Source organism: Hemicordylus capensis, chromosome 6 (genome assembly GCF_027244095.1).
Source record: "Hemicordylus capensis ecotype Gifberg chromosome 6, rHemCap1.1.pri, whole genome shotgun sequence".
NCBI classification, from domain to species: Eukaryota; Metazoa; Chordata; class Lepidosauria; order Squamata; family Cordylidae; genus Hemicordylus; species Hemicordylus capensis.
The window spans coordinates 9,808,753-9,832,485 of record NC_069662.1 but is presented as its reverse complement, the minus strand read 5'-3'; the positions used below and the strand labels follow the sequence as shown (position 1 = coordinate 9,832,485).

The following is a 23,733-nucleotide window of genomic DNA, read 5'->3' as shown; positions in this document are numbered from 1 at the left end:
ATCTTTAAAAATCAACTTGGGTTCGAATTGTTGTTTAACATAAAATACTACCCCTCTTTTTTTTTTCTTATCTGAGGAAACAAATTCTTGTCCTAAAGCCTTGTTGACCAAAAATTTTCTATCTTGTTTTCTAATGTGTGTCTCTTGTAAACACAAAATGTCCAAATTTTGTTTCTTAAGAAAATGAAAAACTCGATTCCTTTTTGTTTTAGTATTTAACCCATTTATGTTCCAAGAAAGTATCTTGTAATCTTGCATCTTGTAATCCATCTAATCTAACTAGAATTATGTGTTGAGGGAGCTGGCTGCTCGGAAGATTTTTTTTTTTTTTGTATTTTCACCAAAATTCTTGCGCTTTGAGGAATTCTGTGAATCTGTTCTTCTTGCCCTTGTAGAAAAGGGAGACTCCCTCAGGTATTTCCCACCTGAAACGTATTCCATTGGCATTCAAAGCATCTGTCAAAAATTTGTAATCCTTACATTTCCTTAAAATTCTGGACGGTATTTCTTTCAAAAAAAAATTCTGCTGAGTTTCAATAATGAGGGCTTTGGCAAAATGGGCTTGAAAAATCCGCTCAGTGATTGATTTTGAATTGAATTGTACCAAACAATCCCTAGCTAATTTATTTCTTGCGGCAAATTCCGAATTTAAACGAAAAGCTGTATCAATCTGCGCATCCATCTCTTCACCTGAAATTCCCAAAAGTGATGCAAGCTCCTCCCCAAGCAATTTTTTAATATCCTGACCAGCTTTTTCTGGAATACCTCTAAACCTTAAAAATCTCTCTTTTTGTCTGAGTTCCAACAGTGCCATTTGATCTAATAGTTTTTCCCTGTCATCTCTTAATAACCCCACATCGTGCTCCAGAGTATCAACCCTTGTTTTGAATTCTTTGTTGTCTTGTGCTAATTTCTTAACTGTTTCCTCAATATTTGATGTTCTATCATTTAGTGTTTGTGTATCTTGTCTAACTTGTTGGATATCTTGTTTAACTTGTAGGATATCTTGACTAACTTGTTGAAGGGTGGTTGTATTAGTTTCCAATAGTTGTTTCATGGCTAATAATGTCTGATCTAAATCTGTAGACATTTTTCCTTCACCCAGACCTGGATTTGGAACAGAAAGTCTCCTAGGTTGTAGGTGGGTTTGTATCTGACTCTGTTGTTGTTTTCTTTGCATTATCCCTTTTCTCTCTCTCTCTTTGTAGTAGAGAAAAGAAGGGGGGGAATAGAGCACTTTCCAGCAGCCTCACAGCAGGGTTCAATGTCCTTGGTCTCGAGAGAGAAAGTAAGAGCCTGTGGTTATTTTCCAAATAGAGTCAGCTCCACACCACAAGTCTTATATCTTACCACTGCCAATTAAATTTTCCCACGGTAGAGTGGAACGCCTTCTTCCTTTAATTGGCTGACTTCATGATGGACATATTCAATAGCAAACAGCAAAACGCTTCTTCCATAAACTCTTTCAAACAGCAGTGGGAAAGAATGATAATAATTCCCACTAATATACTTTTTTAAAAAGTTTTAAAACTTTTAGACATCAGTTCAGTTTTTTAATTCCAGCATTTAGTAAGAAGATTGAATTTCCATCCTTGATTTATAGTTAGAAAACTTACAGCAACGGCTTGAGTTCTGTGAAGTCCTTCCAACAAAAACAGGCGAAATTCCAGCAAGTTATCCTTAATCACGCTGAGAGGTGAGCTTCTTGAACTTTAAGTAATTAATTAAATCCAAACCGTAGAGATTAGATGCCAACCAGCTTCAGTCAAAAGGATTTCCGATGGAGGAATGCAGCTTGATGTCTCCCAGCCCCCACCGCTCAACTTAAATCAGAACTGCGCTCTTCAACACAGCTCTAAATTAAGGAGACGGCTCAGGGGGAATCTGGGCAATCTTGATCCAAACCCTTTAATCTAGGGTGGCGTGGCGGTGTGTGTGAAGCCTCAAAAACCCCTTAAAGTACTCCTCCTTGGTCTCCCCTGTCGGGAAGCATGCAGCCTCGTTAGCAGTCCAACCAGAAGTCCAAATGAATGGGCTTTCGATGGTGGGCTGCCATCTATCTCATGCCTATTTAAAGCTCTTTGGGATGTGCGTGTTTGTGGTGGGGGTGGATACCCTTTTTGTCTTTGGAAACTTCAGTTCTCTTTCCTCAGATAATGATAGTGTCTCAAAACTAGCCTGAGGAACTGTATAGTTCTGTGCTCCCGAGTTATGGCAGAAAAAACAAACCCCTCCCCCAATGTCAGACCTAGTGTTTGGAACGACTATAACATTCAGTGGCATATAACTTTGCAAAAGCAGGGACTTTAGCCCACAGAATAAAGCCAAAAGGATCACAAGAGCAGCAACCACAACAACATGTTAGCTTCACTAAGTCTGACATCAGTGGATCAACCATCTGTAGTACATCACTGGTCTTTTCCTATTTTCTCCTGCTGGGATATCCATAGATTGCTTCTCATGAACAACCAAAATACAACCAGTACACTGGTTTTTGTAAACTGCCTAGAGTCTTTGGAATCAGGCAGTATATAAATAAAATAAATAAATAAATCTTACTCTCCCTCTGCACCCTTCAGAGGTGGGGTATTTGTCCTCCACATCCTCCAGTGTGAGGGCTGCTGGAATAGGATCTGAGTTGCTGGAGGCGCCCTCACCACCTCACTTTCTCCCTCCTGACTTGGATATCTTGAGTTCAGGATTCCTTTCTATCTACTTGCTCCCCTGATCTGAGCTATACTCAGAAAACTGGGATGCGCAGCAAGAGCTGCCATTTCTACCTCTCATCTGCTAGGAGTTCTGTACATCAAGAGTTCCCTAAGAGACAAGAACTGAACAGTGAAACTGAGCATTCATCCGCTGCAAGTCCAGGACAGGAAAAGCTTCTCCTTTCCCCCTACCCCAGCAGACAGAGCTTAAATGCAAATCTTTCCATCTTCCTTTCAGCTGAAAGATATCTAAATTGCACTTTGACACTTTGATAATAATTACATAATTATTTCATGTCTGGCATGAATATTTTTGACGTTTTGGAAAAATAAACAATAGTTTATGATGAGGATACCTGTCTACCAAAATGTAATGTGGAGAATAAGGGAGGAAAACATGAGTAACAAATACGAGTTGGGGGAAAACCAGAAACCCGGATTCCTTCTCTAACATTAAGATCTTTTAAAATGTTGTTTTGTTTAGTTTTCATATGGCTCCTTTGAACCAGCACTGATGGATCAAACCTATTCCACTTCCTTTTACCACACATTTCCCAATGAAGCCCTTCAATATCGTGGGATTCTCCAGTTACTTCTTTATTTTGGGTGGAAATGGGTAGGGCTCATTCATATGCACAATGATGGTGGAGGTCATTTCCTGCAGGTTTTAGAGTCTTTGCTTTCTCAGAATGGAATCTGTTCAGCCTTCACAGTAAGACCTGTTACCAAAGTCTTATCTACAGATGAATTTTTTCATGATGTTTCTAAAATAATTTCAGTTTTCCTGGAGAGCAAAGCCATTTCTGTTATCATTTATGGAGAAGCTACGTCCATAATATGGTTGGGAAATGTTATAGTTCTAACAACAATTTACCAACTAATTCCTGGATCCAAGTTTCCTAGAGGGAAAGTATGGATTACAACAGCCCAGATTGAGTTCCTATATGATGCCATTCAAAAGTGGTCACATATGCAAACATTCCATGATGGTGTGTTCCATGGTGCTCTTTCTTTCACCATACACACAAAGCAGCATCCAGGCTTCCAGGAATTTCTCCAGATGATCAACCCATTCGAAGCAGGAAGAGATGGATTTATCAAGGTTTTCTGGGAGGAAGCATTTCAGTGTTCTTTTAATAGCATCTATCAAACCTGTACTGGAGTAGAGAAGCTAGAGAACCTTCCTGCCCCTTTGTTTGAAATGAGCATGACCGGCCACAGCTACAGTATCTATAATGCTGTCTATGCTCTTGCACATGCCTTACATATAAGACTTTCCTCTAGATCCAGACACAGAACATTGGAGGAATGGAGAGGACGGATCCCTCTGCATATGGAACCCTGGAAGGTAATGGCTCTTCTCTGGCCAAATGCTATTGTCAGAGCTTGTGCTGCTGTATCATGCTTTGACTTGAAACCAAGCTGTTGACCAGAAAATGCCAATAGAACATATGAACCCATCTCTCTTGTCTCTTTCTCTCTCACACACCTCATATTCCTTCCTCCCTTCCTTTGTTAGATATTGATGCACCCCCACACACAATATTTGTAAGCAAAAAGCTTGTTCCCCCAACATCATTCCCAACTCCTGAAATGATTCCTTCTCCTAAAGTAGATATCAAGCAAGGGAACACAGCAAGGAAATAAAATAAATAAATAAATCTCCAAGAAAACAAGAGGGGAAGGAGATAGGGATGTGTGGACTGGTCCAGCGGTCCGGCAGTCTGGAGGTTTGGTCCAGAGATTCAAACCGAACCACCACCACATCCCCCCACCCCAGTTCCATCCAGACTGGAACTGAACCTCCAGACAGGCCCGTGAATTTGTCAAAAAAAATTTTTTAAAAAAAATTAAAATACCTGTAGCCCCTTCGGGGGGATTCCGGTAGACCAAGGGGGATCTGCAAAGGTTCCTCCTCCCCCTGCCGGCCTATCAAATCACCGCCATGGCCGGGTAAATGCAGTATTTTTGGCCCTTTCGGGCCTCCAAAAAGGCGTGCAGCAGCCATTTTTGCCGCTGGCGCACATGCGTACATGTCCTCTGCAAGACCTGGCATGGCCTCCGGCCACGCAGAGGCACGCATGAGCAAAGGACTTCTGCGAAGCCAGGGGTCATGCCAGAGGCCATGTAAACATGTGTGACGGTGGCCAAAATGGCTACCACGCACCTTTATGGAGGCCCGAAAGGGCCGAAAATACTGAATTTACCCAGCTGTGGTGGTGATTTGAAAGGCCGGCAGTGGGAGGGGGAACCTTTGAGGACACACACACACAGAGACCTACAGGAAGCCCCCTGAAGGGGCTACAGGTATTTTAAATCTTTTTTAGAAAAAATTTAAAAAAATTCACGGATCCCACCCACCCCCCCGAACCAGGCCGGACCTGCTGGTGTTGAATACAAGTCTTGGACCAGAGGAGCGTTGCTCCCAGGAGCATTCCTAACAGGAGTTTGCAAAGAGATAATGAAGGAGTTTTGCAGGAGTTTAGCAGGAGTTTGTCAGGAAACTCTGTGGGGAGGTACACAAGTAGTGCCCCTTCATCACAGTAGAGACACCAGATACAAGAATAAGGTGAGTACTACCTAACTTGTGTAATTTTCTTGGAGGACAAAAGTAAAACCATTAATTAGCTGACAACTGTACCCAGTACCTAGCTTCAAACCCCATATACTCTAAATAGCCACACACACAAAAACCCTAATTATGAACATCGAATGCCAGCAGGGGAGAGGGGACTTCCCAGTGTATTGCAGAGTGTCACATGTATGACTATCTGCCTGAGGGGCAGAAGTCGTGGGTGTGCACTTGGTGCAAAGAGCTCTTGGCTCTCAGGGAACAAGTTCGTTCCCTTGAAGCCAAGGTGGCTGACCTGGAGAATCTTAAGGAGGCAGAGAGGTGTGTGGATGAGACTCTCAGCGATGTGGTAGAGGCATCCCACTCCCAGGCTGAAGGCGCTTCTGCTCTCATGGAGAATGAGGGTCTCAGAGAAGGAGGACATTGGTCTGAGGCAGAGGGAAATACTCCCTTAGCAGGGACCCCTTCCTTGGATAATGCGCCCCCGTTGGGAGGTCTTGGAAGCCAAATTTAGGCTGATAGGTAGCATACTGAAATCCAGGACCCCCAAGGTAGCATTCTCTAAAGTGTTTCCTGTTCCACATGCAGGGACAGCAAGACAGGAGGAGCTGAGGGGTCTCTGCGTGGATGAGACGGTGGTGCTGGGAGGAGGGGTTTAGATTTGTTAGGCACTGGGATACATTTGGGGGGAAGTAAAGCCTGTACAAAAGGGACGTGCTCTACTTGAACCAAGATGGAACCAGACTGCTGGCGCTTAACATCAAGAAGGTCACAGAGCAGCTTTTAAAATGATGCCTGGGGGGTTGCTGGCAGGAACTGAGTGGTATCTGCTTCGGCCAGCAAAATCTCCTAAGGTGTGAGGGTGAACATGTTTTAGATAAACCAAAAGGGGACAGAGTAGATCCAGGAGTTGATGGGTCAAATGATGGTAAGGGGGATGGCACATGCCAACACCAGGTGAGGGACCCGGAATATAGGTTTCTGTATACCAATGCCAGAAGCCTCTGAGCCAAGATAGGTGAACTGGAGTACTTGGTTACTAATGAAAACATATATATAGTGGGTGTAACAGAAACCTGGCGGAATGGTGAGAACCAGTGGAACACGATTGTTCCCCAATCCCCCAATAAACTCTATAGAAGGGGCTGGGAGGGAAGGTTTGGGGGAGGAGTGACACTGTATATCAAAGAAGGGATAGATTCCAATAAGCTAGAAAACTAGGTAGACTGGAGTCCTCCACAGAATCAGGACTAAAAGGAAGTGTGTTACTAGGGATGTGCTATCACCCTCCAGATCAAAGCACTGAGAGTGACCTGCAGTTGGAGAAACAGATAAGAGAGACAGGGCAGTAATAAATGGTGACTTCAACTACCCACACATAGACTGGGTAAATTCACATCCAGGTAATGACAGAGAGGCAAAATTTCTACTAGTGTCAAGTTCACTAACTAACAGATTGTGAGGAGCTCCAAAAAGGACTCTCCAAACTGGGTGAGTGGGTGGCAAAATGGCAAATGCAGTACAATGTAAGCAAGTGTAAAGTGATGCACATTGGGGCAAAAAACACCAACTTCACATATATGCTGATAGGATCTGAGCTGTCAGTGACTGACCAGGAGAGAGATCTTGGGGTCATGGTGGACAAGCTCATTGAAAGTGTCATCTCAGTGAGCGGCAGCTGTACAAAAAGCTAATTCCATGCTAGGAATCATTAGGAAGGGGATTAAAAATAAAAATGCTAATATAATAATGCCCTTATACAAATCCATGGTGCGAACATATCTGGAGTACTTCGTACAGCTTTGGTCACCGTATCTTAAGAAGAATATTGTAGAACTGGAGAAAGGTGCAGAAGAGGGCAACCAAGATGATCAGGCGCCTGGAGCACCTTCCTTATGAGGCAAGGCTACAGCATCTGAGGATTTTACCTTGGAAAAGAGGTAACAAAGGGGAGACATGATTGAGGTGTATAAAATTATGCATGTCATGGAGTGGGTGGACAGAGAGAAATTTTTCTCCCTCTCTCACAACACTAGAACCAGGGGTCACCCCATGAAACTGAAAGATGGAAAATTTAGGACCGACAAGAGGAATTCATTTTTCACACAGCACATAATCATAATTATGGAATTCTTTGCCATGGGATGTGGTGATGGCCACCAGCTTGGATGGCTTTAAAAGGGGCGTAAACAAATTCATGGAGGACAGGGCTATCAATGGCTACTAGGCTGGTGGCTGTGGGACATCTCCAGCCTCAGAGGCAAGATGCCTCTCAATATGAGTTGCAGGGGAGCAACAGCAGGAGAGAGGGCAGGCACATACCTCTAGCCTGTGGCCTCCCCAGAGGCATCTAGTGGGCCACTGTGTGAAACAGGGTGCTGGACTAGATAGGCCTTGTGCCTGATCCAGCAGGGCTGTTCTTATGACTACTGGTTTTCTGCCTTCTCCCAACATCTGTTACCTAAAGTGGAGTATTGTCCATTATACAGGTGCATTCTTATGCAGATTCCCCAATGAGAAAAATTGCAGTTATCTGAGATATCTGAGTGCGAATAATACCACATTTTAAATTCTCATTGATTCTCTTTCCAGCTCCATTCATTGCTTCAAACCATCTCATTCAACAACAGTGTTGGTGGCGAAATGAAGTTTAACAAACATGGAGAATTAGCAGCTGGATTTGATGTTACCAACTTGGTCACTTTCCAAAATGACTCCTATGTCCGAGTCAAAATTGGAAGGCTGGATCCTCAGGCTCCTGCAGGCAAAGAGTTAACCATTAATGAGGACCAAATCCAGTGGCACAGAGACTTGACCCAGGTAGGAATATAACAGAACATTTCATCCAACGTCAAGATTCATGACAGTCCAAAGAAACAGAAGGCACCATTTTTAAGGGGAAAGTGGGAACTGCCCCTTTCAAATGGTGGTGTACTTCCTGACTAATGGTGCCCTTGTACTATGTGGAAAATTGTGGTGGCACAAGAAAATCGCATAGCTTTGCAAAAGGCATAGAAAATAACTCCTTTGTATCAGAGTCAAAATTGAAAAGCTCGATCCTCGGGTTTCTGTAGGCAAAGAGCTGACCATTAATGAGGACCAGATCCCTGGCATACTGACTTGACTCCAGTGGGATGTAACAGCACTGTAACTAATAATGAAGCAACAAGTTAGGTGACTAGAGCACATGAGAAGGAAGTCTCAGCTCCTACCTAACAGGACACAGCTTTATGCTTGCACACATGCTGCAAAGAAGTGATTCGATTCTCTTCTGCTCACGTCCAGTGGAGTTGTTCAGGGGACTGACACCAGTTTTTTTCCTTTCTGAAACTCGCCTGACCTGACCCCATAGAGAATCTATGGGGCATTGCCAAGAGAAGGATGAGAGACATGAGACCAAACAATGCAGAATTGCTGAAGGCCGCTAACGAAGCATCCTGGTCTTCCATAATACCTCATCAGTGCCACAGGCTGATAGCATCCATGCCACGCCGCATTGAGGCAGTAATTGCTGCAAAAGGGGCCCAAACCAAGTACTGAATACATATGCATGCTTATACTTTTCAGAGGTCCGATATTGTTCTGTTCTTCAATCCTTGTCTTCTTGGTTCCATGTAATATTCTAATTTTCTGAGATTGTGGATTTGGGGTTTTCATGAGCTGTACTCCATGATCATCACAATTATAACAAATTAAGACTTGACTTATCTCGCTTTGCATGTAATGCGTCTGTCTCATATATCAGTTTCACCTTTTAATTTGCATTACTGAAATTAATGGACTTTTGCACGATATTCTAATTTTCCGAGTTTCACCTGTAGCCCAGCACTTGAAATAGCACTTCAAATAGCCCAGCACTTTGCTTACGGGGAAATCCACCAATGCACTGCACTCCTGGCACAGTGCATGGAGGGATTCCTAGAAGCTGAGCTGCATTTCCCCTGCCTCCACATGGCACGTGGCTCTTGGCAGTGATGGCTGTGTAGGCACAAAAGACCTGTGGCCTTAACCAGACCTTAGATCATCTGCGGGAAGGTAAGATCAAGCCTGCCTTCTCCCCCACACCATTCCTACCCTGTTTAAAAGTTGTAAGAACACTAATATGAAGAATATTTATATACCAATTTTGGGGGGAAATTTCCCAAACTGGTTTACATTGATACAAATATATAAATAAAATGTCTCCCTGTCCCCAAAGGGCTAAACTAAAAAAGAAACAAGACAGATTCCAGCAACAGCCACTGGAGGGATGCTGTGCGGGAGATGTATAGGTCCTGTTGCTCTTCCCCTGCTAAATAAAGAGATTCACCACTTTCAAAAAGGTGCCTCATTGCTCAGTTAGCAGGGGGTCATTAAGAATGACCTTAATGTCTTCCAACTGATCTTCCTTGGTCTCCACTATTACTGGAGGGTCCATTGTGGAGGTGTCCAGTAGCTGCTTGTGTATGTTTAGATCCGTTTGGTTTCAATTTGTGATTTTTGAGAAGGTAGACAAGCTGCTTGGAGCTGTATGGCCTACAGCTGTTATCTGTCTCCTGTCCAATGTGACATATAATATCTCGCAGAAAGGTTGTGAGAGACAGCCCAGGTGATTTTAGAAATCAGCTAGGCTGTTCTCTTTTACTTAGAATCCTTCCCTAGAGTCCTCAGAGATGGACAGTTATAGGGTGATTTCTAACGCGCTTTGGTTGTGCAAGGTGCTTGAGAGTGGGTTGGCTAATCACTTCCAGGCAGGCTTGGAGAAAACTAAGTATCTAAACCCATTTCAAACTGGCCCTTGTATGGGTTAGGGCGCTGTGACAGACTTGGCCATCCTGATGGATGATCTTCACCAAGAGATTGATGGAGACTCTGTTGGTTCTGTGGAACCACTCTGCAGCTATCAGTACCACCAACCGTGCCATCTTTCTGGATTGTTTGGGAGATACAGGAACAGGTAGTAGTGCTTACAGCTTTAGATGGTTTTGCTCCTATCTCTCAGATAGATTCAAATTGATGCCTCTTGGAGACTGTTACTAAATGAAATGGAAGTTATTGTATGCGATGGTGTCTTTCCGTGACCCATGCAGTTCCTGAAGCTTTTTCACATCTCCATGAAACTCCTGGGTGAGATGCTTAGGAGATTTGAAGCAGAGTATTATCAATATGCTGAACAGACTGAAATCTATTCCTCCATGACAACTTCATCAGGTAACACCCTAGACACCCTAAATGCCTGCCTTCAGGCATTATGGGCTGGAGAAGGGATAACAAAAGGAAGTTTAGTCTGAACAAGATGGAAGGCTCACTATGAGGTTTGATAAATCAGGAAGTGTGGTAGAATTTCCTGCTCTGGGTGTGGTTTAGTCTCTCAGAAGGAACAGGTACATAGCCTCCAAGTGCTCTTGAATCCAGGACTCGCACTGGTGTCTCAGGTTGGGGGGTATGTTAAGTTGTGCTTTTTGTCACCTTTGGTTGATAAGGGAGCTGTGTCCATTTCTTTTAGGGAACAGTAGTGCACTCATTGGTAACCTCTGTGCTTGATGATAGAAATGACCTCTACACAGGGCTGCCTTTGCATGTACTACAGGAACTTCAAAAGTTAATTTAAAATGTAGCTGCCAGACTTGTCATAGGAGAATCCTGTTGAGACCAACTGCTTCCTGTTTTAAAACATTTACACAGGATGCCAGTATCTTAACAGGTAACATATTTAGAGCTCGTATCAGTTTAAAGAGCTAAACATCTTAGGACCAGTTTACTGAAGGGACTGCATTCGTCTGCATAATTCCCACCACCTGTTAAGAAAATCTGTAGAAGTCAGTCTCCAGCTGCTCCCAGTGCAACTGGTGGTGACTCAGGACCAGGTGTTCTTCCCGGCACTCCAAAAGTGTGAATCGCACTCCTTGAAGGAATTAAAGTCCAAACAATGTTACTAGCCTTCAGGAGAGCACTTAAGACCCACAGTTTAGTCTAGACTTGAATGGGTGTTTACAAGTTTTGAATGGTTTTTAATCATTTTAGCTTTCAATAGTTAGTTATTTGTTAGTTGGTTGGTTATAAACTTCCCAGCACCATTAGATTTAGTGGTATACTGTAAAAATGTGCCAAACTATAAATGATAAACAAAACAAAACAAACAAAAATGTGCCAACTATAAATGAGCCCCTGGTGGCGCAGTGGTAAAACTGCTGCCCTGTAACCAGAAGGTTACAAGTTCAATCCTGACCAGGGGCTCAAGGTTGACTCAGCCTTCCATCCTTCTGAGGTCGGTAAAATGAGTACCCAGAATGTTGGGGGCAATATGCTAAATCATTGTAAACTGCTTAGAGAGCTCCGGCTATAGAGCTCCGGCTATATACATATAAATGTAAGTGCTATTGCTATTGCTAAATAAATAAATAAAAATTCATTATTATAATGGAAGGGATCTTGGTTTAATGTGGAAAGGTGGAACATCTTCCATCTAATGCATTTTTAATCCTTGGACATTATCATTATGGAAACTAGCATAATTTAATAAAAATAAACATGAATAAAAGCTGATGTCAAAGTTGCAAATCTTATAGAGGCTGGCCTTGATAGTGGCTTCATAGAGGATATGTTAGTGGCTTTTAGAGACCGTATAATCAGGGGCATAACTATAATAGGGCAAGGGGAGTCTGGGGGCCCTCTGCCTTGCCCCCCCCAGGCAGGTCACATGACTGACTCCCCCTGCCGCTCCCCCTGCCGGCTTCCTTCAGTTGTATTCATCCTCTGAAATGGATGTGAGTGTTAAGACCTGGAGCTACCAGAACAGCATGTCTTTCTCTAGTACCACCATTACATGACTTGCATCATCCACAATTTTCTTTACTTCATGAGCTGGGCTTCAGTGGGGGGTGCATTTTAAAATCATGTCTCTGGGCTCACTCCTTGCTACGCCCCTGCATATAATGTTCCATATTTTGTTAAGCTTTTGAATTCTCCAAGCCTTCTCTCTCTGGCCACTTACTGTATCTAGGCATATCGTTGGGCTTACCAAGCAAGGGAATTCAAACTTTCTTCCATTTCTCTCATGCTTAGAAGAATATGTGTTCCTCCGTATGACTGCTCCATCTGTGGACTGGCAGGTTTTCTTCCATGCCATTCGTAGATGAACTGTATGGTAAAACTCCTAGACATTTGCATAGCAAAAGGCCTTTGTATACCAAACACTCCTGAAATATTCAAATGCTAAGCTCTTATACCTTTTCTTATACCTTGGAAGCATAGGTGCCACCCATTTCTCTGTGCAATGACAACTGCCCTCCAGGATACAGCAAGCAAAGGAAGGAGGGGGAGAAATTTTGCTGCTACGATTGTGCTGCATGTCCAGAAGGGATGATCTCAGAAAAGATGGGTATGAAATATCATCAAGAAATGAACATTTGATTACATATAGAGAAGAGTCTGTAGGACAGACAACAGAAGAAGGCTGTTGACACAACCATTTTGGGTCAGGCTGGGGAGGGTGCGGGGAAAGCAGGAGACAATCTACCTTCCCCCACATGATTCTTGCCACTCCGGGATCGCTTGCACTGTGCACCCTTACAACCAGTGCACTAGCGATCCACAAGCAGAGAGGGGGTGAGGGGGAAGCAGGCTGTGGTCTCCATCATCATGGTCTCTCCATCATGTGAGAAGCATAATGCATTGGGGGATTTCCCCACGGCTGGGCTATCCTGATTCCTGGCTGATTGGATGCTTGGGTTGCAGGCAGTCTGGGTTTTCACACAACCAACCAGGAGGGGTGATTTCCCTTCTACTTCACTTTATGCCCGGGTACAGAATACCAAGCTACCTGGTTGTAGGGCACCAGAACTGGGACCAATCCCAGCGTTCTTGAGAACCAGCCCTTCCCAGCTAGGATTGTGCCAGCCTGAATAAGGCTGGTCATGTGAACAACCCAAAAGTGTTATCTGGAAGGTATTCATGTTTGGCTATTCAGTGTTAAGTATTTGTTATCCTGCTTTGCAACTGTGAAAAAAAAACTTTGAAGAATATATTTATTATTCATTTTTGCAGTTATAATCAGAACTGATAGCAACATAGGGAGGAGATTCTCATGATCGGGCAAAGGGGGGCTAAGGGAGCCGAGCCTGCTTTTGCCTGATTCTGTGCCGCCATAGGAGCAGCACGGCTCCCGGCAACAAACCCTCCTAATTCCCCCTCCCCTTAGACGAGGTTAGCAAAGCGAGCGCTCCGCTAACCCCATCCATTTGATCGTGTGTTGCCGCTGAAACAAGCCTCCCAGCCCTGGGGGTCTCTCCTGGAACACCAATCCCCACAGTACCCGCCGGCTCCGTGACAGAGACGGCAGTTGTGTGGGCAGCCGATCCAGCCACCCAGGGCTGCTTTCCTGGTCGTCTGCGGGGAGAGCAGGCTAAGCCTTCTCTCCTCGCAAACCCCTTCCCAGAGAGTCTCACTGATCGTGAGACTCGCATCATAGTGTCAAGTTATAGAAAATTACCTGGTATTGATATTTAAGGGTGATAAAATATGTCTTGGTGCAATGAGTAAATGTTTCTGGCAAAAGAGTTGAACAAATAAAACTCCTGTATGCTCGGCGCCCAAGCAAAAGCAGATCTCTAAGAATGAAGCTGCCAATCAGCATTCAAGGTGGAGAAATGTTGACAGCACTAACAGAGTCTGGAGAGGCCTAGGCAGAATCCCATTAGCTGGACACAAAGATCCCATCACCACTACAAAAATCACATCACCACCACTATACATGTTCTCATTTCACAATACAAGAAAAGGGAAGTAATTTTTTATATAGATCATATACATTTTTTTTAAAAAAAAGCTAGAGGAAATTATTGGTTTCCCTTTTCTTGAAAAGAGACAAAATACAAATTACATAGGAGATATACAATCAGAGTTTCAATTTTAAAAAGAGTTATAAGTGAGAGAGACCATGGAGACTTGTAGGTGCTGAAAAGTAAAAGTCATTAATATTGTACCTCCCTTTTCCTCTCTGCTTTAATGATACCTACGTGTACAACAGTGACAACAGCTTGGGGCAGAAAAAGTTAAAAGTCCTCCTCAGATCTATGGATCCAGTGTAATTCCTGATCCCTCTGCAGCTCCCTCTTTTAAAAAGTCAGGAGATATCAAAAACCTCACACAATCTTCAGGTTGGTCCTCAGGTTAGGAAAATTCTGAAAATCTGCCACAGATCAGCTTGCATAGAATAGATTAGTTAGATTCATAGGAAGACAGTTTATCCTGCTGAAACTTTTGATTGTAGTGATAAAACAGATTTATGTTCCTCTTTCAGACATGGATTCCTGCATCCCTTGCCCAAAAGACCAGTACCCAAACAAGGCCCAACACAAATGCATTCCTAAAATTCTCAACTTCCTCACCTTTGATGAACCTTTGGGCATTACCTTAGCTTTCATGACTCTTTTCTTTTCTCTGGTCACAGCTCTGGTATTTGGAATCTTCATTAAGCACCAAAACACTCCCATCGTCAAAGCCAACAATCGGAGCCTCACCTACGTTCTCCTCATCTCACTCCTCCTTTGCTTCCTCTGCTCATTGCTCTTCATTGGACGGCCTAACAAAGTTACCTGTCTCTTCCGACAAACAGCTTTTGGCATCATCTTCTCCATTGCTGTTTCTTCTGTTTTGGCCAAAACCATCACAGTGGTCATGGTTTTTGAGGCATCAAAGCCAAGAAATATTTTCCAGAAATGGGTTGGGGGAAAATTGCAATATTCCATTGTCTTTTCCTGCTCTCTGGTTCAAATAGGCATTTGCACTGTTTGGTTGAGTACCTCTCCCCCTTTCCCTGACTTGGATATGCTTTCACTAACTGGAGAAATAATAGTGGAATGTAATGAGGGGTCAACCACTCTGCTCTACTGTGTCCTGGGCTACTTGGGCCTCCTGGCCATCATCAGCTTCACGGTGGCCTTTCTCGCCAGGAAACTGCCAGACAGCTTTAATGAAGCCAAGTTCGTCACCTTCAGCATGTTGGTTTTTTGCAGTGTTTGGATATCCTTTGTTCCAACCTACCTCAGCACAAGAGGGAAACATATGGTAGCTGTGGAGATCTTCTCCATCCTGGCCTCCAGTGCTGGGTTATTGGGTTGCATCTTTTCCCCCAAATGCTACATTATTCTACTGAGGCCTGATCTGAACAAAAAAGAAAAGATAATCAGAAAAATGTAAGATACCCTACAGTAAACGTGATTGGCCAACTCTATGAAATGAATGTCTTGTCCATAGTTTGAACTTAGGCTATTCTGTATAGCCCAATTCCGTTGTGATTATATGTCAAACCCGCTGAATACACATGTGTTTACAGATGTTATCATGGCGGTACCAATCCCTTTCCTCACGGGTCATTCCAGTTTTCAGAATTACATTGGGATTTGTTTATCTCAACCACACCTGTCATTCATCTTTAAAACACACTGGCCCACGTGTTCTGCAGCTATACACGTGACTCCAATTGTCCCATACAGCTGACATCATCTAAGGAAGCTGTCAAAGGTCTTGAAAGAGAGCAAATATTTCAAGTATCACTCTTGCATGCCTAGCATTTGGTTTGGACAGGTGAGGAGGTGAGATGGGATCTTTAGGGGACTGAAATGGATTAGCCAATGAAACAGTTCTCACCTGCTAGGGATGGGTGAACAAGTTCAATTTGATGGTTCGATATCAAACCAAACCTCCCCACCCTTCCCCTGACCTATTCAGGGGATTCTAAGCTTAGAATTAAAATATTTTTAAAAAATAAAAAATTAAATTACCCTCTCCAGGGGATGCTACCACTGCCATGGGGGGGGGTCTCCAGAGTCTCCCCTCTCCCCACCAGCCTCCATTACAACCCCAATTACCCAGTTGGGGCAGTCTTTGGCCCATTCCAGACCTGCCTATCACAGTGGCCATAAGACTGCCCAAACTGGCTTCAGAAGTGCGTTGGTGGCACTAGCGCAGTTCTACAAGGGTGAATAACTTGAAATTAATTACCAAAAAACTAAGGTCATGGCCTTCTCCAGAAGACCCAAGATCTACCACTGGAATATTGACAGCCACAGAATTGAGCAGGTTGCTTCCTTCACATACCTGGGGGTGTTCCTTCATGCCTCTGGCACAGGAAAGGCCCATTGTGATCACATCGCCCTCACTGACACAGAAGTTCCACTGCCATTCTGAAGTTCTTACAGACTAGAGGTAGCCACTACATACCAGCAATGCTTAAACTATCTGAGGCCAAGCCTCTGGCTCAACTACTCTATGGTGCCCACCTGGGACCCCCCCTCCTCCAATTTTGCCTCACTAGAATATGCCCAGTCTAAATTCCTAAGAGTGGCCGTACCAGTGCCTTGCTGTGCTTCCAGTGCTAGCCTACCCCTGGAATCTTGTATGATAAAAGTTGAGGCCAGGATATGGATGACTGTTCTCAACCACTGGCTCAAACTAGCTCTCAGCCCTCAGGGCCTGGCCCCTCTGACCCTACAAGACGATTTCCAATCCTCCTGGAAACGAGCAGTCTGGAATAAAGTGACACTACCAGGCTTCTCCTTACCCCTCCTACTTGCTATGGGCTGTAACCAGGGGCATATCTATAGGGGGGCAGGGGGGCACGTGCCCCGGGCGCCACTAGAAGGGGGCGCAATTTCTTAAAATTAAATAATTTTTTAAAAATGGCCACCAAAAACAAAATGGCCACTGGGCATGCTCAAATGGCCTCTGTGAGGTCCTAGGGCATGCCACTCCTCGCAGAGGCCATTTGAGCATGCACAGTGGCCATTTTGTTTTTAGCGGCCATTTTTAAAATATATATATTTTTAAAAATGACCACCGCACATGCTCAGATGGTGCCTGTGAGGCCCTAGAGGCCAGTGGGAGGAAGGGAAAACTTTGCAGACCCCCCACAGCCTTTAAGATGTCCCCCGAAGGGGCTACAGGTAATTTTTTAAAAAATATATATATAATATAATATGTCACTGTACACATATTCAGATTGGCACTATGTACAGAGAATAAGGGCTTGTGAATACTGAGCTGAAGTTTATGAGCTAAGATTGTATCCATTTGCTCTTACTTTACTTCTTGTGATAAGTGAGTTAAATGTGATGTCTTAATAATATGGCTATTAATGGTCAGTTTGTCTTTGAATCAATGTGGAATCCTTAGTATTAAGGCCCACTGGGAGTTTCTTGCTCTTTCTCTCATTTTTACTGTCTTTCTTTATATTCCAAGCAGTGACACAGCTTACTCTGCATATCATTTAATTATTTTCAGAGTATCTGGGAAAAGTCAAATTCTCCATTTATTTTAAAAACTTATGTAATCGTGATGCTACAATGCATAGCAGAGAATTAGACAGGCACTTCTTTTAGTTTTTCCATGTACAACTCCGCATAATATTTGGGGATTTCATGAGCCCCAGCATACTGAAATTTGTTGTTTTCCAGCATTTTAACCTGAGCTATCCAAACAAATTAATGATAGCCCCACAATTTGGATAGTTTTAAAAAATAAATCTGAAGTGGTAGATAGGAGCTTGACCACATGTATGATATTGGTAATTTTTGTAATTTTTTAAATTTTTAAAAATAAAAGTTTTCTGAAACATGTGTGTCAGTCAGATGTCTTTTGGGGGGGTGGCGGGGGGGGTGGGCGCAATTTCAGTGCTTGCCCTGGGTGCCGTTTTCCCTAGTTACGCCACTGGCTGTAACAAGGCAAAAATGGCCATCAAACAGATTTTGGACACCAAGCACTAGGCTGACCTTGGTGGGGCACCAGGCTTCCTGTCCTCAGAAAGACTTAGATTCACCATCTGCCCCGCTACGTACTTGACACAGCTGGAAATCCCAAGCCACAGAAGGGCTTTCTCTCTTGCCCATTGTCATGCCCTTCCCTCTGCAGTAGGGGTGTGTAAACAGGTTCGATGTTGAATGTGTTTGACGTCGAACCAGTTCGGTTCAACCGTTCGGGGTTGAACCAAACCATTCCATGTTTGGTCCGACCCCAGAACGAACACCCCCAAATGTTCGGGGGGGGGGGTTGCGAGCTTCATTTTGTAATAAAATAAAATAAAATAAATTTTTACCTTTCACTCCCCTTGGGGGAGTTCCTGGAAGTGGCGGGGTGGGGATCAGTGGATGTTCTACCTCCCCTTCTGGCCTTTTTTATACCCCACTCGGCCGGTTCGGCCACTCTTCGGCCAGTTTTTGGTCTTCACCCAGCAGCTCAGTGGCCGTTATTGAGGCCAGGTGCCTATGCAGAGACTTTCATAATGGCCACCAGGCCACCAGGTGAAGGCCAAAACTGGCCAAAGAGCGGCCAAACCAGCTGAGAGGGGTATGAAGGAGGCCGGAGGGAGGAGGGGAAACCTCCACGGACCCCACCCTTCTGCCTTCAGGAACTCCCCCGAGGGGAGTAAAAGGAGATTTTTTTAAAAACAAAATGTAGCTCGGGAAACATGCCCCCCCACACACACTGGACCGGACCAGACTGGTGGGCGTTTGGCAGGGTGCCAGACCAAACTGGCCCAGTTGGGTTCAAGGCCTGTTCAGCGTCGAACTGAACCAGGTCAGCCATTTCTGTGCACATCCCTACTCTGCAGTGCTGGAAGGCAAATAAAGCTACCAATCATGGAAAGACTTTGCCCCTGTGACACTGGGGAGGTAGAAACCATAGATCATGAACTCCTCTCTTTCCCCTTTTATAAGGACAGTCATGACAAGCTTATATTTCTACTGCTCCTCAAATACCCTGGCTGCCCTAATCAAGCTTATACCAGAATGCTGATTTCGGATGGAGGTTGGGCCTTCACGAATAACACTTCCAAGTTCTCTGCAGCAGCATATAAGATCCGTCAAGCCCTGACTTCCAGTCCATAACCATGTATTAGTCTTGTACTGATTTTAGCCACTGTCTGTTTTACTTGCCTGCTTCGTTCTCAGATAGTTATCCTGTCATATATTTTATTCACCAATCTTATTGGTTAATATCTTGCACTTTATCTTCTCATGGATGGATATAAATGTAGTGACCGTGTACTCATCCTTTTGCCTCTGTTCTCTCCCTATTTTAATATATGCTACTGTATTTAAGTTGAGCTGTAATAGTAGCTTTTCAGTCCTCCTCACAACAGAGTAGCATTTAAAAATAGTTTATAACTACTAGTAATTATTGCTAGTAATATTACTAGTCATATATACCAGTTATATGCAAATTCTGCCAGGGAGATTAAGAATGTCTAGTCCATTCTGAGGAAGCACCAGAGATATTTTTCCAGGATTTGGTTCACCCACTCTGTTTGCCCATTGGTTTGTGGATGGTATGCTGTGGAGTGGTGTACCTCTATGCCCAGAATGTCCATAAAGGTTTCCCAGAATATGGAGGTAAATTGAGGGCCTCTATCAGACAGAATTTTTCTGGCAGGCCATGAAGATAGAACACATGATCTAGAACTAGATGAACAGTCTGTGGGACACTCAGTAGACTTCCTGCAAGTATGAATTGTGCCATCTTAGTCAAGATATCCATGATGACTATGATTACTGTATTCCCTTGTGAAAGAGGGAGAGCCACAATAAAATCCATTGTCTCTGGGGGGTTGGTAATGGTTGGAGCAAACGTTGAGGCCTTTGCCGGGGTGTCTTAGTTTGGGCACATGTGTCACATGTCCAATCATATCAATCCACATCCCAATAGACCAAGGGCCACCAGGATAAATAAATTAAAAAAACAGAAATCATCAACATAAAACAGAAAATCATCCACGGCTTAATTGTGGAAGGTGGAGCTGACCGTCACAAAGACCTGGTTGGGGGAGGCTAGTGGTCCAGTCAGGACCCAGCTTCTCCCACCAGAGTACTCCCATCAGGGTATTTTAGTCACTGTTGCCCTTTTTAAAGATAGGTTAGCCATGATGTTATCACACAGAAACCCCTTCAAGTTCATTTTCAAGAGTGAAGAACATTCAGAAAGGGACTGCATTGGATCATTCTGAACATTGCACCCACTTCCACCCCCATTATTCAGCAGCAGCAAGTAACGGCGAGATCAGATAAACATATTTACTTCACCAGTTCTTCTATCCATGATAAAATAGAGAGGCTTTTTTAAAAAAAAACACCACTGAAAGAAATGCTCTCCCCTGTAATTATCAGAATTGCAGCAATTGGTTCACCGGGCCAAAGCTCCAGTGGCTTTCAAGAAGGCATGAGGGGAGGAAACTACATGCAAGTCTGGAACAGTTATAAAATTACCTGTCCACAATTTACAGCTAAGATTAGGAATGAGAGGCAGGCAGGATTTATCTGAATTTGAGCCATTTCCCCCTTTCCTGGTAGAAGTCAGGCTTCATGTTGGTTCAAGGCTAACGTTTCTAACAGGGTTAAGACTGTAGATATTTTTCCACTGTTGAAAAGGGGATACTTGTCCTTTTAGCATGTGCTTTGGCAGAATCAACTGCTACCTACGCCAGCTTTTTTGAATTAGACTAATGCTAGTTATGGTGCTGTAAAGTGATGCATGAAGGTTCACCTCTACAGTGACGCTTTTCCATCAGCATGGTGGAGTCCTTGCTTTTGCTGTTACTACCACTGATACTGCAGCTCCCTCATCTGGTGTGTGAAGCAGATGCTAGCAAATGCAACGGAGATGACCCTATGCTTATTCCACAAGAGTGGTATCAGCCAGGAGAAATTCTCATCGGTGGGATTGCTTCTCATATCCATTACATTTCACCAAAACCTTCCTTCAAACGGCGCCATTCTCCAGAATGGTTTGAGAAATTGCAACTGTAAGGAATGATCCTCAACCTCAACCCTCTTTCCTCACAGACTCATCTTGATATCTAGATGACTGCAAACTGATTTGCAAAATAGGTTTTAAAATAAATTCTTCAAATCAAAACTGATTTGATTTGAAGAAAAGGGGTGTGATTTCTTTTTAAAATGAGTGAATATGTGCTCACATATTCAAAAATGAGTGAATATGTGCTCACACACAGTTAATTGCTCACAGACTCAGACACACACATGGAGATTCTTTTGGCTTAGGAAGATAGGAAGCTGCCATAGACTGAGTCAGACCATAGGTCCTTCTAGCTCAGTATTGTCTACACAGACTGGCAGCGGCTCCTCCAAAGTTGCAGGCAGAAATCTCTCTCAGCCCAATGTACTGTATGTTTTGGTAGTTTGTTGGTTCAATAAAAAAATCTTGTCCTATTTTTTTTAAAAAAAAATACTTGCCCTATCTTGGAGATGCTGCCAGGGAGGGAACCTGAAACCTTCTGCTCTTCCCAGAGTGGCTCCATCCCCTAAGGGGAATATCTTCCAGTGCTCACACATCAAGTCTACCATTGATATGCAAGTAGGGCGGACCCTGCTTAGCTAAGGGGACAAGTCATGCTTGCTACCACAAGACCAGCTCTCTTCTCCTCTGAAAGTGGCTTAGGCTGCTTTCAGAGAGGCTAAAGTTAAGAGGCAGCTTTTTAAGAGAGGCTGCTTTCAGAGGGCCTGAATTCTGGCTCAGTAGGCTGCTTTCAGTATTTCTCTACTCAGTTTATAGGAACTTCATCATGAATCGTTCAGTGAGCTGTTGGGGAAGATTTCTCTTAAAAGCAGGGGGAGGCACTGAATTTGCACATCTCCATATCTGTCAGATCCATATACTGCAACACACATCTCCAGGTTTTAAATACATGGGTATCTAACATCTTTGAAGAAAAAGAACTAAAGGGTTTTAATCCTACTTCATCCCTCCCTCAGTGGCTCCTGTTCATATTAGAAAAGTGGTGAGAACCTAATCTGGCATCATGTATGTTTTGGGCCTGAATTGGGTTTTTTAAGTTTACCATTTTGGCATAATTGGCTTAGCACTTAGCCAACATGGTAGAGTGTGCTGTCGAGTCGGTGTTGACTCCTGGCGACCACAGAGCCCTGTGTTTGTCCTCAGGAGGGGATTACCATTGCCATCTCCTGCACAGTATGAGATTATGCCTTTCAGCATCTTCCTATATCCCTGCTGCCCGATATAGGTGTTTACAATACTCTGGGAAATATAACCGCCAGGGATTCAAACCAGCAACCTCTGACTTGCTAGTCAAGTCATTTCCCTGCTGCGCCATTAGGCCCATGCCTTAGCCAACGTACATTACTTATAAATTGTGAAGATTGATATAAATTATGACCTAGACTGGAGTCAGAGCTGTTCCTCAGGTCAGAATTCTCTTTTGTGAATCAATGTTTTGGGGCACTATTATCAACAAAATATGACCAGGTCAGCTTTCTCTTGTTTCCAATGGGACTTAACTTTGCTGGATTGTGGCCTCACCTTATGGCCGAGTGGCTGAATCTCTTAGAGTAGGAAAGCCTCCTCTTCAGAGCCAAACAATTTACCTGGGGAGACATCTTCCCTGGGGATCAGGTATGCTGGATATTTAGCAATCACAGTCATGGGGAGGATTTCTCTCTGAGAACAGTTTTTGTCTTTGCATGAAAACACTGTATGCATGGAGAGAACGAAGGCATGGTTAAGGAGCATGATGGAGCAAGGGTGGGAATTTTTTAAAATTATTATTTTTATTTATTTTATTTAACATATTTCTATACCAGCCAGCATGGTGTAGTGGTTAGAGTGCTGGACTAGGACCGGGGAGACCCGAGTTCAAATCCCCATTCAGCCATGAAACTAGCTGGGTGACTCTGGGCCAGTCACTTCGCTCTCAGCCTAACCTACTTCACAGGGTTGTTGTGAAAGAGAAACACAAGTATGTAGTACACTGCTCTGGGCTCTTTGGAGGAACAGCAGGATATAAATGTAAAAATAATTATAATAATATACCGCCCAAACTCACATCTCTGGGTGGTTTACAACAGGCAGGTTAATACATTCATTAAAACAGAATAAATGACAGGAAAGTTAAAACATTTATTAAAACGAAATAAATGATAACAGAAAAGATTGACACATTACAACAATTTAAAATTTTAAAATATTTTTAAAACAATGTTAATACAATAAAAACAATATTTAATTAAAAGCCTGGGTGAACAGATGCATCTTTAAAGACTTTTTAAAAGTTGTCAGAGATGGGGAGGCTCTTATTTCAGTAGGGAGCACATTCCAAAGCTTCAGGTCAGCAGCGGAGAAGGCCCATCCCTGAGTGGCCACCAGACGAGCTGATGACAACTGCAGACGGACCTCTCCTGATGATCTCAATGGGCAGTGGGGTTCATAACAAAGAAGACATTCTCTTAAATACCCAGGGCCCAAGCCATTTAGAGCTTTATAGGTTATAACCAGCACTTTGTATTTTGCCCAGAAACATATCGGCAGCCAGTGTAGCTCTTTCAATACAGGAATGGCCAGCTCTTTGCATTCAATTCCCCTCTTTGCATTGTAACCATATGGTACATGTTACACAATGCCTGGAGGGGGCTGGACTTATGTTGTGCAATTATTTCAGGCATTGTA

The 23,733-nt window shown here is 43.6% G+C and overlaps 1 protein-coding gene across 1 annotated transcript; it reads left to right on the top strand.

Moving 5' to 3' along the window:
* The first annotated feature begins 14,466 nt into the window (after window positions 1–14,466).
* LOC128329727 (vomeronasal type-2 receptor 26-like) lies at window positions 14,467–15,459 on the top strand. The gene has a single exon (XM_053261340.1). It carries the CDS (start codon window positions 14,563–14,565, stop codon window positions 15,457–15,459), a length of 897 nt encoding a protein of 298 aa, XP_053117315.1. The 5' UTR covers window positions 14,467–14,562.
* The last annotated feature ends 8,274 nt before the right edge of the window (window positions 15,460–23,733 follow it).